Here is a 17,398-nt window from a genome sequence, read left to right on the forward strand (position 1 = left end):
TATATTTATCACATTTTATAATCACACAACCTCTGATTTTCCATGAGTAATACAGCAGAAAAAAAAATCTAATACCTTCTCCGTCTATAAATAGACACGAGAAGGTCAAAACTAGAAACTGTATGACACAAATAAAGTGTCAACTAATGGTTTGCAAATAACAGTAATACTCAAGGACTTTCAGGAAAATATTTGAAATTCTTCTGAAAACCGTCCCCGTACACTTGACTACAGGGTATCACAATCTGCACTCTTTCCTTTACTGTAGGAATTTCAGAGAATGTCTAGGTTGGCATTATATCAGTACAAGACAGTTTTATGCTTGTAAGTCTACAACTATAGCAGTGTTTTTGCTAAGGGCGGTAAGTAGGTAAATGTTAACAGGATTCCCCAGTCATTTTACTGGGGTTCCCCTCAGCATATCAATAGAATCAAATAGGGAAACCGTAGCAATGTTACTGGAGTTCCCAAATAATTTACCAATATTTCCAAACCTTAGCAAAAAACACCATGTAGGTTACAGGTCAGCAGCACATTACATTGACTTAGGATGTGAAGTGAGATGGCAAGAAATACCAGTACATACCTGAGCTTGTACTGCTCTGGTGAAGAGATTGGAGAAGGTAGAGTAGCGACGATTTAGAAGATGCATCGACTCCTGTACCATCTTGTCATACTTGTAATTTGACAAATCCTGTGACAGAATGGAAATTACGTCATCTTAACTATTCAAACAAGACTTGAGTAGGAGAATGCATGTTTTACATAGTGATGACTAAACATGCACAAATACAAGGCTGATATTGCAGCTCAGCTGAATACAACAACTGTTAAATAAAGACATTCCACTTACGTATACGTTTACAAAAAATTGACAAAACAAAACTTCAAACAATTCACTCTGAACATAAAGGGTATCTTCATGTTCTACCAAAACATGTCAATGAGCTCTTTCATTGCAGTCTATAACACCAGTATAAAGATAGCTTTAACATTTCATAAGAAAATACCAGTAAAATACAACTTTACATCTTAAAAAGAAAAGGTTGCTGCCTCTTTTGATGATAGTTTCAATATCTGTGTTCTGGAAAACACTTGTATATAATTTATTACAGTCACAGAGAATGTTTTTTATTCATCTTCCTAGGATATCTTGATACATGAAGACATTAGCCTTACCAATGAAACACACTGTGTAAATTACGCTAATGTTGATAAATCAATTTTAACTACAAACTAATATTATAAATCAACGATAACACAGGTCATTATGCAAATATTTCTACAAGCTATGACAGTAAGTTTAATATTACCGTTTCAATATGATTTTGGAGAACAAAAAACTGAATTATAAAACGAAAACAAAAACAATGGAAAATAAATCACAAGTTTACAGGTAATGGCGTTTCAATATACATCTTACTCCTTCCCTAAATCAAACTGAAGAAACGTTGTGCCATAAATTTTGCCTCCTGTTTAAAAAAGACAGACTTGATAGATGAAATTGATGAAGGAAACACAATACTTACCATCAGAATGTCGGTGAGATCATTTCCTTTGAAGTAGGATGTGTCTTTGAACATTTCATTTAAAATACTGATCGCTTTCTTGGCTTGGCTGTACCGGTAGAAGTAAGATGAAACAAAAATGACAAAAATTTAGTTGATGGTGACTCTATCTGTGAATCCTACAGGATTGAATTTCACTTTCACAACACTAATAAGACTAAAACAAAAAAGTCCACCATGATCTCGTTCATTCCACCAACACCCATGAGGTGTGGGTGTCACTGGAAAGAGCACATGAAAGTTTGTGTTGTCACTAGATATCCGGTGAATGCACTGAATTTCAAGACTTCTTTTCCAATGGAATTGGTTAACAGGTTTGCAAATGTGATATACCGGATTTTTCTGAGAGTACGCCCAGGGCCGTTAAACAGAAAATGGCTACATTGTCTGCTTCACACCTGTAGCTAAATAACGGCCCAGGGCCGTAATTCGGTAAAAATCTACCCCCAATTTACTAAAAAATACGGGATTTATTCTCTGGTCGTTCTACGTCACGACAACCCGCGTCTATGTCATCAATTTTGGTGCGTCGGACCTTTTTTTGTCGATCTTCGGTGTGCTCGTAAATATGTAAACAAACAACATGGCGGCCAATGTTTCTCCCACGATCAAAAGTCATGTAATGAAATCGATATTTTCACAGACTACGACATTACTCATCCGAACAATGTAAACACAAGAGTGTACCGCCTGTATATTCCGAAGGAATTACGTGTATAATTTGCGGAAACAACGAACTCGAAGCTGGTCGCGTATACCGTGGGTTCCGTACGCATTGCAAACAGGGTCAGGCGCGACGTTTACAGTGTTCGCGCCGTCGGGATTCAGTCGATATTTGTTCCCGAAAAATAGCGTATCTTCGTCTGTGATAAATTTCTAGGACTGTACTACATTTGAAATAGAGTATAACTTTGCGGAAGGTAGCCTACGTGTAGACCGAGAGCTGTCATTTGCTCCACACACGAACGAACGTGAGCGCTAACGCACACGACGGACGACTGGAAATTATTGACAACTTGTGCACGGCGTACTGATATTTATTCCTAAAGTAGTTCAAAAGTTTAAACGCGGAATCGTCATGGAAAACTTATTTTATTTTGCAAAAAATAACGAATTCTTGGCTTGTGCATGTGATAAGTATATTATTCCCTAATATTTTCTTCGTTCAGCGAAGGAAAATACGAGTGACGTAATGACCGTGTCACCACGAGTCTTCGACTCGTGGTGACACGGTCATTACGTCACGAGTATTTTCCTTCGCTGAACGAAGAAAAATATTAGGGAATAATCACATGCCTCCATGGTTTGTCGAACGCATTCAAATACGGCTAGTTTTCAATCGGATTCGAACCCACAACATACAGCATCAGTCGCCTAGCTGAGAGGCCATAGACAGAACCGCTCGGCGAAAAAGCGAAGAAAATCATCAATCAGATTTTGAGGTGTGCACGTGTTCTGAGGTTGACCTAGTTTGTAAGTGTGACAAGTTAATCAAAGTAGTCGAACGTGTGAAAATAGATACAGTGTTTCACATTCGTTGCACGCAAAGAGGTCAATAATCGTAAATAATTGTGGATCATACCATTTTTACTAGGGATTACTACTACTGTTACGTTTGTGAATGCAACAAATTTACGCGAAGAAAATCATCAGATTTTTGTATCAAAGCGAAACAAACCTGAAAAGTAATAATGTACATTAAATAAAAAAATAATGAAACAGAGTTATTTTTTATGATAGTCATTTTATTTATTTCATGATCCCCATCGTGCAGAATGGAAAATTCCTGGCTCCTGCTTCATCTGTCAATCATTGTCGGCATTGTGTGGCAAACTCTAACGTTGACTTTGCGTTCTTCTGGATCATTCCACCTGCATTTTAGTAGCATAAATAGGGGGATACGGACATATATCGCCGAAGTAATTATCTTAGAAGTGTAACTTATTTTATTTTGTATGCTATATAAAACTTTTTGACCTTTGCGTAGGGGACTCAAGTTGAAATGCCGTAGACAAAGGTTGAGATGAAATTTAAAATTCTTAATAACGGCCCATCCCCCAAATAACCGCCCATGGGCGGTTTTTCGAGTGGGCGTACTCTCAGAAAAATCCGGTAATTTTTAATGTGACATTCGGTTGGAAAATTTGCATTTTATCTAACTGCCCTCAAGGCAAACTTAGTCAGCCATGGAAGAAAATTGTACAGGTTGGAAACTAAGACTAACCTTTTGTGTTCATTGTGTGGCTCAAAGTCTTCCCTCAGCAAGACTTCCAGCTCTGAACCACTGAAAAGCTACAGGAAGTCAGAATGGATTATGAATATGAACACAGTCACTCAAAGTTTCACTGTGTCGTTAAACAGATTATCCAAAGCACAATTTGATTTCAATTATAACTGACAATCTTGACCCCTGATATCTGTGCACATACTTTAAAATATCTTATAAGTAATCTCAATCACAAAACACACCTTTCCTACATCATGGTAAAATAGCACCCTTCGAGAGGTTCATAACACATACATATGCAAATCATGAAATAAAAGGCAAATTAAAAAATGGATATGCCAGTTACCCCAGATAAATATCATTTACAAACAATATACTTAAACGTGATAAGTTTAACTTTGAAGTGATAACAAGATTTAATTTAAGTTCTCAGTTTAGAGCTACTCACAATGCTTTTTCTAGTCTCAATGGAGTGACTCTCACTGTAAAGTTTCTTGAAAGATGCGATGAAGTTTTCAATCCTTGTGTTGAAGCAGAAATTGAAGAACAAGTCCACAACTTCCATTGCCCTAAAGAATGTCAAAAGATAATGCAATCACATACATGTACCAGGAAAGCCATACTTGACTGCACTTGACTTTTGTATTTTTGATGAGGCACTTAAAGAGGCACTCCCACTTGGTAACATTTTTAAAACACATTTTTTTAATACCAACGGTCGATATTTGACGTGGCGACTGCGCATGGATCGCGAGATATCGATAAAAACATGTCATTTCCCGAGCGTATTTTTCACATCCCGAAGTTTTACGATCGTTTCTGATTGTGACCCGAAATCCCCCAAAGGTTTGTTGATTGACGATATTCTAGGGAGTCCAAAAACATTCGAATGACGCAATTAATTTACCTCCTACTGCGATGACTTAATATACATCATTATCAATGCCCTTACCTCTGGTAATTCTTTTTTAAAACTTCTCCTTAGTTTTTGTCGTTTTCATTATTCTCAATCAGTTGTATTAAATTTTTAAACAATACCACATAGATATCAGTTTTTATGTGTAAAATATTAGTTGCCTCTGATGACTACATTTTGTCGTCTGCCACACAGTTACGCGTGGTTCGATACATAGTGGCCGCCGCTTGGTATGCGCGCATACCACGCGGCGGCCACTATGCATACTATGTATCAACCGCACCAATCTGTGCTAGTCACCTATGCCAATTCTGGTGGAATCAGCAAACTTTGTTTTTCGTTTTTTTGCCGAGTCAGTAGGACTCGGCTTTCTACCATGGGACATGACCGCTCACCGACGCGAGTGGTACTGCTGTGGCGTACAGCAGCGTCAGCATAGACTCGTACTCCATAGCTTAGTTGACAATGGCCCCAGTATGTTCGGAAGGTGAATTCAGGTGGGCCACCGGAATTCAAACTTTAACTATTTTGAGGAAATGTTTTTATCAATATCTCGCGATCCGCGCGCAGTCACCATGTCAAATATAGACCGTTGGCATTAAAAAAATGTGTTTTAAAAATGTTACCAAGTGGGAGTGCCTCTTTAATATCTGATGTGATTTTTATGTTCGAAAGTTTCATTCAACCTAAATATATATTTATGCAACTGACTAGACACATCAAGACATAACAATTCCTCAGGACCTCAGTATATGTCTTGCAGGTAGAAGGGATTACTTGCCTTGACATAAATGAAATTAAAAATTGTCCCTATGGGTATATCATTATTCCATAGATTACAGGAATTTCAGCAGTGTGCCTCAAACTCACAATCTCTCTGAGCCAACTTAGGGATTTTTGAAATTTCACTGCATCAGCCTAACACTACCACCTACACACTGTATAACATGTAAAACTTTCTAACTTCAGAGAGTAGTATACCTTTCTTGAGTCAGTCGCTCATCAATCTAGCTAAGGGGGCACTCTAAACCTCATGTGTCTATTCCACTTCAAAGTCATTAACTTCAATATTTGATATAAAACAACCAGAAAAAAGTATACTATCTTGTACATGCCTTGCAATTGAAAGACAATATTTGCTCACACTTTTCCAAAAGGACACTTTGAACCATTGTCTTTCATAATCAAGAATACAAATCTATGGTTGCAATGAAACTTTTCATATAATTATAAGAGTAAATAAATTGCATGAAACTTTGGTAATATCTAAATCAAAAATGGCCATAATGTCTGTGTTAACTCTACGGCGAAAAAATTAAAAACGTTAAAAATTTAATTTGCTTCGATTTAAAATAAGCCAATGCAAACAGCAGGCCGGAAAGTATTGTAAAAATTTAATTGTCCGAAAAACTGTGCCCTGGGAGCAATCTACAGCTGTACCTTCATTTAAATTTTAAGACTACTATATAGGATTTTCTTAATTTCTGACAGATTCTCCATTGCAAAACACTTACATATACTTAGCATCAACCACTGCCTTTGCTTCTGGACTTTGTTCAAAACGTTGTTTTTTCTTGTAATGGTCTCGCACTTGCTGGCCAGCATCTTGTCCTCCCTTTTGCTTATTGTCGGGGTAAGGTTTGTCATTCCTTCCATCCATCAAGCCCATCATCGGTTCCAGCAACTTCTTTATGTCGTCTGTGCTGCCGTAGTAGCCAAACTTAACCAGTGTGTGTACAAGCTTCAACACCTGAGGAAGTGATGCACTTGTTATGGGCTTTGAATCTGATTCAACGTACATGTACAGTAATAGTTACTAGGTGTATCTTTATAACCCTTTGAGTGCTGTAATTTTGCCATCAACATTTAAGTGCAACAAAAAAACCAAAGGCTCTTTTATCATATTTAAATTATTCATCTTGTGGTATGTATTATTTTGCCTCTTAACGTGTCACCTTTCCTTTTCTCATAAAATTTTGGTTTTAGCCTAATCAATAATTCTAGTGACAATCTCCAAATAGTTTACAACCAATGAAGTCCACTGCTTGTTGAGTCTATTCACTTCTTTTTTCCCGTGAGAAAGAAATATCAAGAGTAAAAGGTCTACACTTTCACTTCATGGAAATGCCAGAATTCAACACAACAACGCATTGATTTATCATTAGGGTGGTTTCTTTACCAGTAGCCTATGATGCTTTATGGAATAGCATTTTTAACCCCTTGACTACCACAATTAATGTAGTACAATTGTTACTCCAAAACATACTGTGAACACACACAGGATCTTGCCAGCACCAATGGGAGTCAAGGGGATGGATTTGTGACTATTTCATGAAGCTGAACTCAATACCTGTTCAACCAACATATTATGGCCAATAAGGGATGCAGTCATATCAGTGTTCTTGTCTAGGAACTTGTTGATCCACTCCCTTAGATGTGGAAAGTATTTCTCTTTCAGAAGACCATCTGGTACCTATGGGAGAAAAAAATGTTCATGAAAAATTGTCCGACACAAGTAGTGAATCTTGACAGAAGATAAAGCAAACTTAACTTTTTGCTCCGACCGTAATTTCCAATTTTTTCTTTTTCACTTAAATGGCTACATACAATTGGCATCAACACTGATTACTTTCATGTGTGAGGTTCCTGGAATGTCAATGAAGTTTACATAAGAAATAATTTCTATGTTCAAATTGCAAGTTGACTGTTACTTGTCATTCATGAGGTGTTGATATGTGAAATGCTTTGTAATTTTTCACATACATAAAAACATATTTCACAAGATTTCTTTTTCCCGGTAAGTTTATCAGAATCAGAAATAAATACTTACGATATTCTCTGATGATCTGCTGTGGTCAATGTCGTCCCATTTAAAGGATAGCTTGATCCTCTCAAGGAAGGAGTGATTTTCACCAACATCCACAAACAGACCTGGTGCAATGGAAGAATCAAAAGATTTGAAGAAATTAATCCTTTTTCTCCATGAGGTAATGTAGTCAGTGTGAATTTGAACATCTCATATTTTGAGATATCTCATAAGAACAAATAGACTTTCATCAATTTGAACTGGGTAAACAAAAAATTATAAAGTAAAAATTAATTTAAAAATTAATGTAATTAGTTTTGAGCAAAAACCCTTCACTTTTTTACAAGATAAACAATACTTCATTTGAATAACAGAGGTAGATTATTTACAAAATATAGCTTTGTCAATAGCAGTGAATTTTGCAATGTCATATAGTACTCATAGTACAAAATAATGTACCCCCTCCAAGCCCATAATGGACTCATGCAAACTTTGCACAACATACATAATGTACTCAGCTTGGCCTCACACATTATGTTGTGCAAAGTTTGTTTTCATCCATTATGGGCCAGGAAAGGGGGTACATTAATGCTTAGATATAAAAGTAGAGAGAGTTTCCTCCCTTGCAACATGATAGCTTTGGTGCTTGAAACAAAAACTTTTGCAAGAGGTCTAATGACCGTAAGGCCCTGTTGTCATTCACAGGTTTCTATGACAGTCACTGTGGTTGAGCCCTGTCTAAAGCCTACCAGTATTTGTGTAAAGTCATTTATAGGCTGTATAAAAAGTCATGGTAACAAACTGTTGTGACAAACAAATGTTACATTCAGGTAAAGTGAGTAACAGTCCCCATGGTTATGTAAAGTTTAGCATGAAAAGTCAGTGGGACATGTTTTACTTTACTAGTTTTATACAACCTAATTTGATAGCAAGAGATGAAACTAGCAGTGGTCAGGTGGCTTAGCAACAAAAAACAGCAAGATCGTTACACGGATGACAAAAGTGCCAAATTTGGTACAGAGGTTCACATATATGTGTAGATCAAAATTGGCTATTGCTCCAAAAATTTGGGTCACCGGAAAGGCTTGATGACGTCATAAATTCAAAATGGCCGCCATTATATTGCTTAAAAATGGTAAAATACGGTTTATTCGGCCAATTTTCAATATTTTTTGAATAAACTGACACAAACATTATAAAACATTAAATTAACACAAATCAATTATGCTGACGTCATAATCCAAAATGGCCGACCAAATTCAAAATGTCCGCCGTAACATTGTCTAAAATGTTAAAGCACTGTTAATTAAGCCTGTTTCAGCATTTTATCGCCTGAACAGAAATTAACACCCCAAATTACAGACAAAACATATAATTGATGCAAATTAATTATTGTGATGACGTCATAAAACCAAAATGGCAACCAAAAGTTATAAAATGGCCGATTATGAAGTTAACTATGCTTGGTACAATAGCCCATTTACGTGACAAAATGATAGTTTCAAGGTAATGTACAATTTGTATTAATATTCCATAAACTCAAAATAAAAGATAAAAGTACCAAAACTTAGCCGATAAGTTCAACACAAGTAACATACTCTCTTATGACATTATATGTATTATTAAACAATGATCTGTGTTCGAAAAATCGAATCGATGTAAAAGGAAATGAAGGCAACTTCAACCTTGTTTACGATACGGTATAGTGAATAAATCAATGTGGTTTCGTGATAAGGGAAAATGGTGAGAAACCAGTGAATCGATAGTGCTTTGACCCTTGTAATGTGACCTTGGTCTCTGAGAAAAGGTTTTATGATGGTGATTCCTCCTAGCGGCGTTTCGGGCCAAAGTGGGGTCCCTTCTTCGGTCACTTGAATGGTCTTGTATTCCAACATGCTTAGTTTGATGGTAGCCATCAAGTAGAGATGCTAAGATCATTATGTTGTGGTCTGATTGTTGCGTGAATTGTTGCTCAGACCGTTCATTTGTACTCTCCTTGTGTTTGAATTTTGCTTAAAGGAGGATATTCTGTATGTTTTTCTTCCTTTTATACGTTATTATAGGTTTTCTGGAAAACCATGGCCAGCGTTTAATCGCCCTTCATTATTTTCCAGTTTCTTATCACATTGTTTGATTAGGCTGGTTTTGATGAGGTTGTGCTGACAAGTTTTTTGTTGCATCATTACTCTTATTTTTGTTGTTGAAGGATGGCTTACTTTTCGTTACATTAACTTCTTTTCGATACAAGCTATGTCTTTCTTTTTCTAATCTCGTTGTTGAAGTTTTTGCGTTGAGAAATTGACCTTTTTTATGAAGTCCATATTGTTGCTGTATGTACGAACATATCTGAGTAAATCATTTGAAGATTGGTGGCAGATAATATCGTCAGATGGTTTGGTGTGGGTTCTGCAGTCTAGCAATCTCTCTCAATTGCGTCTCTGGCATTTGAAGATCACAAGGTCAGGGTATGAGATTTTGTCGATAGAATGTTCAATTATGAAATCCCAAGTTGAACGTAGGGTACATGGTGTTGCACTCCTCGAGAAATGTTCTGAATGTTATAGGTTTATGTTCTGTTCCTGAGTAAATCATGAAAATGTCGGCTTTTAAACGTTTCCATACGATTATTTGTCCGGATCGGGATTTAATATAACTTTCTCCGTTTCATGGTATGTGATATCAGATATTTCTGGTAAGCCAATGCTGCATCCATAGATATGTTTGTAATTTTCTCTGTTGAATTAAAATATGTTGCGTTTCAGAATAATCGGCAGTAAGGCTTTCATGTACATTGTTAGTGGGTTTCTGTATCGTATCAGTTGGCTGGTACTGTTTCAGAGTCCAACGCTATGATCGCTGCATTTATGGCTGCATTTTGACATGTTTTTCTACTTCGATACAACGTCTAATGTTACCAGAATAGGGTTTGCTTGTATTTTATTGATTCTAACTAGTTAATGAAGTTTTTGTGTCCCTGACATATGTAAGACGTCTTTGCGTGATTGGTTTTATGACAAAGTCTAGAAATTTCGAGATTTGGTTTATTGGGCTCGAGCAGCCATTTCTATTGAGACTTTGGATGATGATTGTTCCTTCTGCTTGGGTTCTGTATATGTTTGGTGGGAAATACTATCGTGGTGTACAAATTATTTTACTTATGGGAATGGGGAAACTGTAAATCACCTCGTCAAGGATCTTCGTGTCGCAGATAAATGATTTCATATACAATATCCAACGTATAGTTAATGTCGCCAAGTGTTGCCTAACTTTCTTTAATGTCATTTGTCGTATTCACAATTGCTATGCCTCTTCCTTTATTGATGGGTTTTATTGCGACTTGTTTGTTTTCAGTCAGATTGTTCAGAGCAGTCTTTTCTATTAGAATTATGTTCTTTTTGATGTGGGTTGCGAACAGAATTTCCTCTATCGATCTAAGTTGCTTCGATATAGTTTTACAATTTTTGGTTTTCCGCTGTTAGTAGTGTCGACATTGGACTTATCTTAGAACAGATGTCTGACTGATTGATTGATCGTTCGTTTCTCATGATATTGCACAACCTTATGATGCGAATAAATTTGTTGATATCTGATAGGACAATTTTTCTGTATAGGCACTTTGGAATGGAAATAAATTTCAAGCCTTTGTTTAATGCTTTGATTTCAAAATTTGGTAAGGTGTGATTTGCAAGATTTTTGATGAATCTGAGAATCTTTCTGAGTTCTTGTTTTTGTTTAATCTTCGAATTTCTGTTTATGTTCTTCCTGGCGTTTTTTATGTATTTGGTTTCCAAACAGCAAAACGATGCCAAACACGAAAGGCAAAGACGCTTTTCATAAAATTCACGAAAGCTGCAAAAAAAGCAAGGTAAACTAACTTCAAAAGGCAAAAAAGTATTCTCTTTGTTCATATAACTCTGACGAAACGGTCTTTTTAGGCCAGCACATCCTCCGAAAAGAGAAATACTGTAGTACAAAATTATGTGTCTGTCACCACACATCGAGATATAAATAACAGAAAATTCAACAAACGAAAACGGCTTCTCAAACACAGGAAGCAAAAGACCCAAATCACAAACATAAAACCTTTTTTCGGGGACCAAGGTCACATGACCAAGGTCAAGGAATGATTTATTCACCGGTTTCTCGCCATATTTTTTGTTATCATGAAATCACACTACTATGATTGATCTACTCACTATATTGTAACACTTTCAAAGGTAGAACCGATGCGTAAAGTTGCCCTCATTTCCTTTACGTTGATTCAGTTTTTCAGACAGAGGCCATTGTTAAATAATCAATAATTTCATAATAGTTTTGTAACTTGTGTTGAGGTTATTGGCTGAGTTTTGGTAAATTTATCATTTATTTTGAGTTGATGGATCATCAAGACAAATTGTACATTACCTTTGAACTATCATTTTGTCACATAAATGGGTCATTGTACTAAGCATAGTGAACGTCATAATAGGCCATTTTGTAATTTTCAGTTGCCATTTTGGTTTTATGACGTCATCACAATAACTAATTTTCATCAACTTATAGGTGTTGTCCGTAATTTGAGGTGTTATAGTGAATTGCTTTGAAGCATTGGCATTACGCGAAGTAGACATATTGTCTAAATTGAGGTGTTGCCGACAATGTCAGGTGTAATTATCAGCTGAGCAGTAATTCAAGTCGATCACAGAGAAATCAACTCTGCCAAAGTTGGAACATTGTCTTGCAAGAGGTCAGACGTAGACAAAACAATACCTCAAAGCAAGTGATATGATTTTGACAGACGGTGGTGTTGTTTTGACTGCGTCTGACCTCCTGCTAGACAATGTTTCAACTTTTGCAGAGTTGGTTCCTCTATGATCGACTCATATTACCGCTTAGCTGATAATTGCACCTGACAGTGTTGGCAACATCTCGATTTAGACAATATCTCTAGTTCGTCTAATGCCAATGCTTCAAAGCAATCCACTGTAATTTCAGCTCAGGCACTAAAATGCTGGACACAGACTTAATTAAGAGTATTGAACATTATTACACAATATTATGGGGGATATTTTGAATTTGGTCGGCCATTTTAGCTTTATGACGTCATAAAAATAATTGATTTGCATCAATGTTATGCTGTATTTGTAATTTGGGATGTTTCTGTCAGTTTATTCAAAAAAACATTGAAAACTGCCTGAATTAGCCGTATTTTATCATTTTTAAGCAATATAACGGCGGCCATTTTGAATTAATGACGTCATCGAGCCTTTCCGCCGGCCCAAATTTTTGGAGCAATAGCTAATTTTGATCTACACATATATGCGAACCTCTGTAGCAAATTTGGCACTTTTGTCATCCGTGTAACGATATTTTTGTTAAGCCACCTGACTACAGGGAAAGGGTTAATAACACAGCTGGACCAAGTGCATGCAAGGACGGATGGGGCAGTACACCATATTGTTCTCAAAACTAATATTTCCTCCTGCACTGTTTTAAACAAACTGATATTATGACACTATATTGTATAAAATTTAGTAACCCAAATGATGTGCAGAGACAATAGATTTTTTAGAAGACTTACTGATGATTAAGGCACAGTACTTGGCACGGAGCTGGTCAGGTAACCTTTCATCCTTCAAACAGTTAAAAGCTTCTTCCCAGGTCAAGTAACACAGATCCTCAGTAATCACTTTGATTGCAAACTCATTCCGGCCCTGAATTTAGAAAGAAGGAAATATTGTTTACAGGGAACACTAAAATATCAGTATGTACATGTACATGTAACCTTTTATATTTCACCTATGTGATTATACAAAATAAAATTATAAAATGTACTATTCTTTTGTGTACGATGTACATGTATTTTTTAATTTTTGGCCAAACCCAGGGCCAAATCAACCTTGATTTAGTTTTTCATCAACACCTGGTTGTTTTCTGAATGTATTCACTGTCAGTGAGTTTCTGTTTGTCTTTGTAATATTTTGAAATATCAGAAGCCACTGAAGAAAAACATGTACGCAGTGCATGCACTGCACTCATTCATTCATTTAAGAGAGTGCATAAATGTGCATTCCCATTATTAAGGACAATACATGTCTATGAATCTGTAACTTTTGATAATGTTTCATTATTTTTATTCAAGCAAATGTCAATACATTTTCTTCTCTTTCTCTTTCAAAATCCAATTTTCAACAAGAACATTTACCGGTAAAGGCTGTATTGACAAGACAGACTCTACACATTTTGACATGATGTAGAACTAATACCTGTATTTTCAAGATGAACAGAAATAATAAAAAACATAAAAGTCAAAGCCAATAAAGTTTTATAAAAATATTCAAAGAATTAATCTACTTACATGACATAGCTTTCCGAAGAGATCCAGCTGATGATCCAAGAAAAGGAACTGTTCACTGTTGACGTCAGCTGTAAACTCCTGCAATGGTGTCCACCTTTTCCCCTTGTCAGTTGACACATAAACAGTATCTGCATCTTTGTTAATTTTGGAGCCCAGCTCGGTCAGATACAAACATGACTGTCAGGAGAAAATAATGCAGAAGTTCAGAAGTCAGCATTAAGAATTCGGTCATATGTGCCTATCTGTCAGATTTTCACTTTTGCTGAAACTGTTTTCAAAGAAACTGTAAACCATTGTCTTGAAAAATCAAGAAAACAATCTGGGGTCACCATATAAAATTTTGTTATGGTACAACAGAAACAAATTACCAAACGTATATGAACACTTGAAATTCAAAATGGCAACCGCCTTGTGTTAACTATGTTGGAAAAGTAATATTTTCAATTTCACAACTGTGAAAATTTTTTTTCCAACTCCATGAGCTTATAATTGAGCCAACACAAGTAGTACACCAGAAATATATTGTAAGAATAATTTTTGAGTCAAAAAATCTGTCCCAAGGTGCATTCTACCGTGCAGGGTTACTGTTATCTCACCGTAAATGTGCCATCTTCATCATTTGTAAATTATAAGTAATGCAGTTTTCAAATGACACTTTGTTGAACAAAGTCAAAATAGCACAGAAAATGTAAATTTGCAGTATGGAACAATGAAAACAGCTTGTTGCACCTTCAATTTAAAATTGTACCATTTTTCTCGCCCATATGATATTCATCCATGTACAACCTTTCAACTATGGGTGAATGATTGTGACCCTTCAAATGACATTTATCTTCTTTTGAAGGGAGGAATAATTTCTAAAATGTTATTTCTGAAACAAGGAAAAGTGGTTTAAATGAATGTGTGAGTACTGTCTTATGGTATCCTAAAATATACTGAGTATTTTTAATATCATAGCATATACTGGTAAATTAATGAACTGGTATACCTCTAAGATGACTATATTGTTGGAGAAAACGCGAGTCAAAAACTTATCACTTTGTGTACTTTCTCACAATTTACAATGTCTCTTAAATTCTGAATTTTTGAATAAAGTAACAAAATGTTACACATCAACAAAGAAAAATTTCCATTCTATTAAACTGTCTAGCAAGTTTTGTTGCCAAAGATACAAGTTCCCTAAAGAAGACACACTGAATGATTCTCAACAGAAAAAAAGAGAGAATCAGATAAATTGAAATTAAGTGCACAGTGCATCAGTCACCTCACATCAACATGAATGACTATTGTTTCACTATAATACCAATAGTATGGCAGAGATCGATTACAGTGGGTTTCAATTCAGTGCCACAACTCTGTGTGTGAGACAGACACATTATATGTACAATATACATGACTAGCTTGGGTCTCACCACACATTTCAAAGTCATCAACACATTGATTAGTTATGGTAAACCTGCACAGGGCAACGCTGTCTGGACCGGAAGATTGTACTTGATCTACAGTGAAGGTGTCTTTAGTAACAACTACAGTTGAAAGTTAGAAAATGTTTTCTCAGATAAAACTGTCTCACACAGAGGGATGTGGCACCAAATTGAAACCAACTGTACAGTAAGTAGTTTCAAAAGTTATCCCGTTTTACAACCGAATGTACCGAGAGGACAGCCTCATACAGGAAAAAATGTTCAAAATGTTATTTTTGGTTATTTAACAGGTCATACATGAAAAGACACTAAAAACTACTTTTCAGAAAAGAAACAAAAAACAAGATAAGGACAATTCTCACTCCCTGCAAATGGTATCAGTTGGTGGGTTAGTTCACACAAACACATTAGTAATGTTTTTGTAATTTTATACACATAGCACTCGACTGCCTACTTTCTTCTTCTGTTTCCTGATTCGCTGTTGTTACGGGTTTTAAAGAAAATCAGTGATATGGTGACTATTTATTATACTAGTCTTTAAAAGACATGTGAGAAAGACTTAACTCTTGATTATGAAGTACGACTTTGTGAAAGTAAAGAGGGCAAAAATGAAGACAGACAAATGGTATGAACAGAGTCTATTTACTTCATTAGTCTCAAATCCGAAGTTGAAAGAAGTTAGGATGACGAGAACAAGGAGATGATATCAAATGGACCAACAGTGTTGAAATTGAAGGGGAATCATAAAGCGCAAGGGAATGCTCAAAAGCTAAGAAACACACTTTCAGTTTTCAGATGATGTACAGTAACTAGCTCTCCTTGAATACACAACTGTATGAATAAAAAGTATGAATAGGCTAGAATTTGCATTTATCCAGACACCCGTATGAAGTATTTACAGGTAATAGGCACTAAATGCATTGATGATATCGAGGTAAAATAAAATTATATGATGTCACAATTATGTTTATCATAATTTCCATTTCTCTTTTCCTCTATAGTTATAGCACCAGCACAGCTTGTTATTCAAGAATGGTAAGTTTGATTCCAATCACTTTCAGCACTTACCTGTGCACCATCTTTCCCTTTGACCAACCAAACGTCAGTGATATAAGCTGCAGGAAAATAGATTTATAGATAGTCAGAACATACAAAGGACAGAAAAATTGGCATGTTAAAGATTGCAATGTTTGGAAACATGAGTTTTTTATTGCCCTAATAATCTTCTATGTGAGCTATCGTGCCACAAATTACGATGTTGTATACACAGTCCACTAAAAAACAACTTTACCTTTGCAAAACATTAACCTATCGTTCAATTGACCTATGACCTGTTCAGCCAGCATTTATACTTATTTTCATCAAACATTTTATAGATTCAAGAGATGTACAGAGCTATTCATTGAAGCATGTTATGATGAAGATGGCCAACTCAATATACCTGAACCCTTTCATCAACAAAACATTTTTTAAATCACATTGTTTTTGCAAAATGATTTTTTTTTGTATGTATTAAGTTGTTTGAATTTGGGTACGTCAGGTTGTTGGTGTCTCTGAAACTCTCATCAGATCTTGTATATGTTTTACTTTACTATCTATCATATTTAGCATGTAAATAAAGAAGGAATGGCTACCGATTGAGACATGAAGGAGACAAACTGTCTGTTGAACTTACTTTGGTTATCTGGTATAGCGACACCATCACATACACACATCACACTTAGCAAGTCCAAGTACCTGTAATTCTGCATAAGAATTGTGAAAAATTTGAAATACATGCAAAAATGTTCTGTGTCCTTCAATTTGCTGGTGACTAGCTAATACAAATAAACCTACAACCTATAGATGTATGTTGTGTATACTAAAATAATGTAAAAATGGACAGTATTTCCTTTCTCTAAAGAAAACAATTTCATGAAAGTAACTGTACGTAAAATGCTGAGAAAGACATCCAAATGTGACAGAAGGACATCAACAATACCTGACTGATTAATGCTGCAAATTACATTCTAGTATTTCTACTTCGTAGATAACTGTTTGAAGAACACTTGCTGATAGACAATAAGATTTCTTAACAGAGCCAACTCTGTGAAACAGTTACCATAATAGACCAGAAACTA

The 17,398-nt window shown here is 35.7% G+C and overlaps 1 protein-coding gene across 1 annotated transcript in view; it reads right to left on the minus strand.

Annotated features, from left to right (window-relative positions):
* LOC139118054 (inositol 1,4,5-trisphosphate-gated calcium channel ITPR3-like) overlaps window positions 1-17,398 on the minus strand; it is a 132,424-nt gene that overhangs the window by 75,897 nt on the left and 39,129 nt on the right. The window contains 11 exon segments of the mRNA XM_070681349.1: window positions 587-694; window positions 1,530-1,617; window positions 3,793-3,860; window positions 4,244-4,364; window positions 6,226-6,461; window positions 7,062-7,184; window positions 7,542-7,642; window positions 13,078-13,210; window positions 13,855-14,031; window positions 16,347-16,393; window positions 16,954-17,023. Of these exon segments, the coding sequence (XP_070537450.1) occupies window positions 587-694; window positions 1,530-1,617; window positions 3,793-3,860; window positions 4,244-4,364; window positions 6,226-6,461; window positions 7,062-7,184; window positions 7,542-7,642; window positions 13,078-13,210; window positions 13,855-14,031; window positions 16,347-16,393; window positions 16,954-17,023 (1,272 nt within the window).

The sequence above is a fragment of the Ptychodera flava genome, chromosome 19 (genome assembly GCF_041260155.1).
Source record: "Ptychodera flava strain L36383 chromosome 19, AS_Pfla_20210202, whole genome shotgun sequence".
In the NCBI taxonomy this organism is placed as follows: Eukaryota; Metazoa; Hemichordata; class Enteropneusta; family Ptychoderidae; genus Ptychodera; species Ptychodera flava.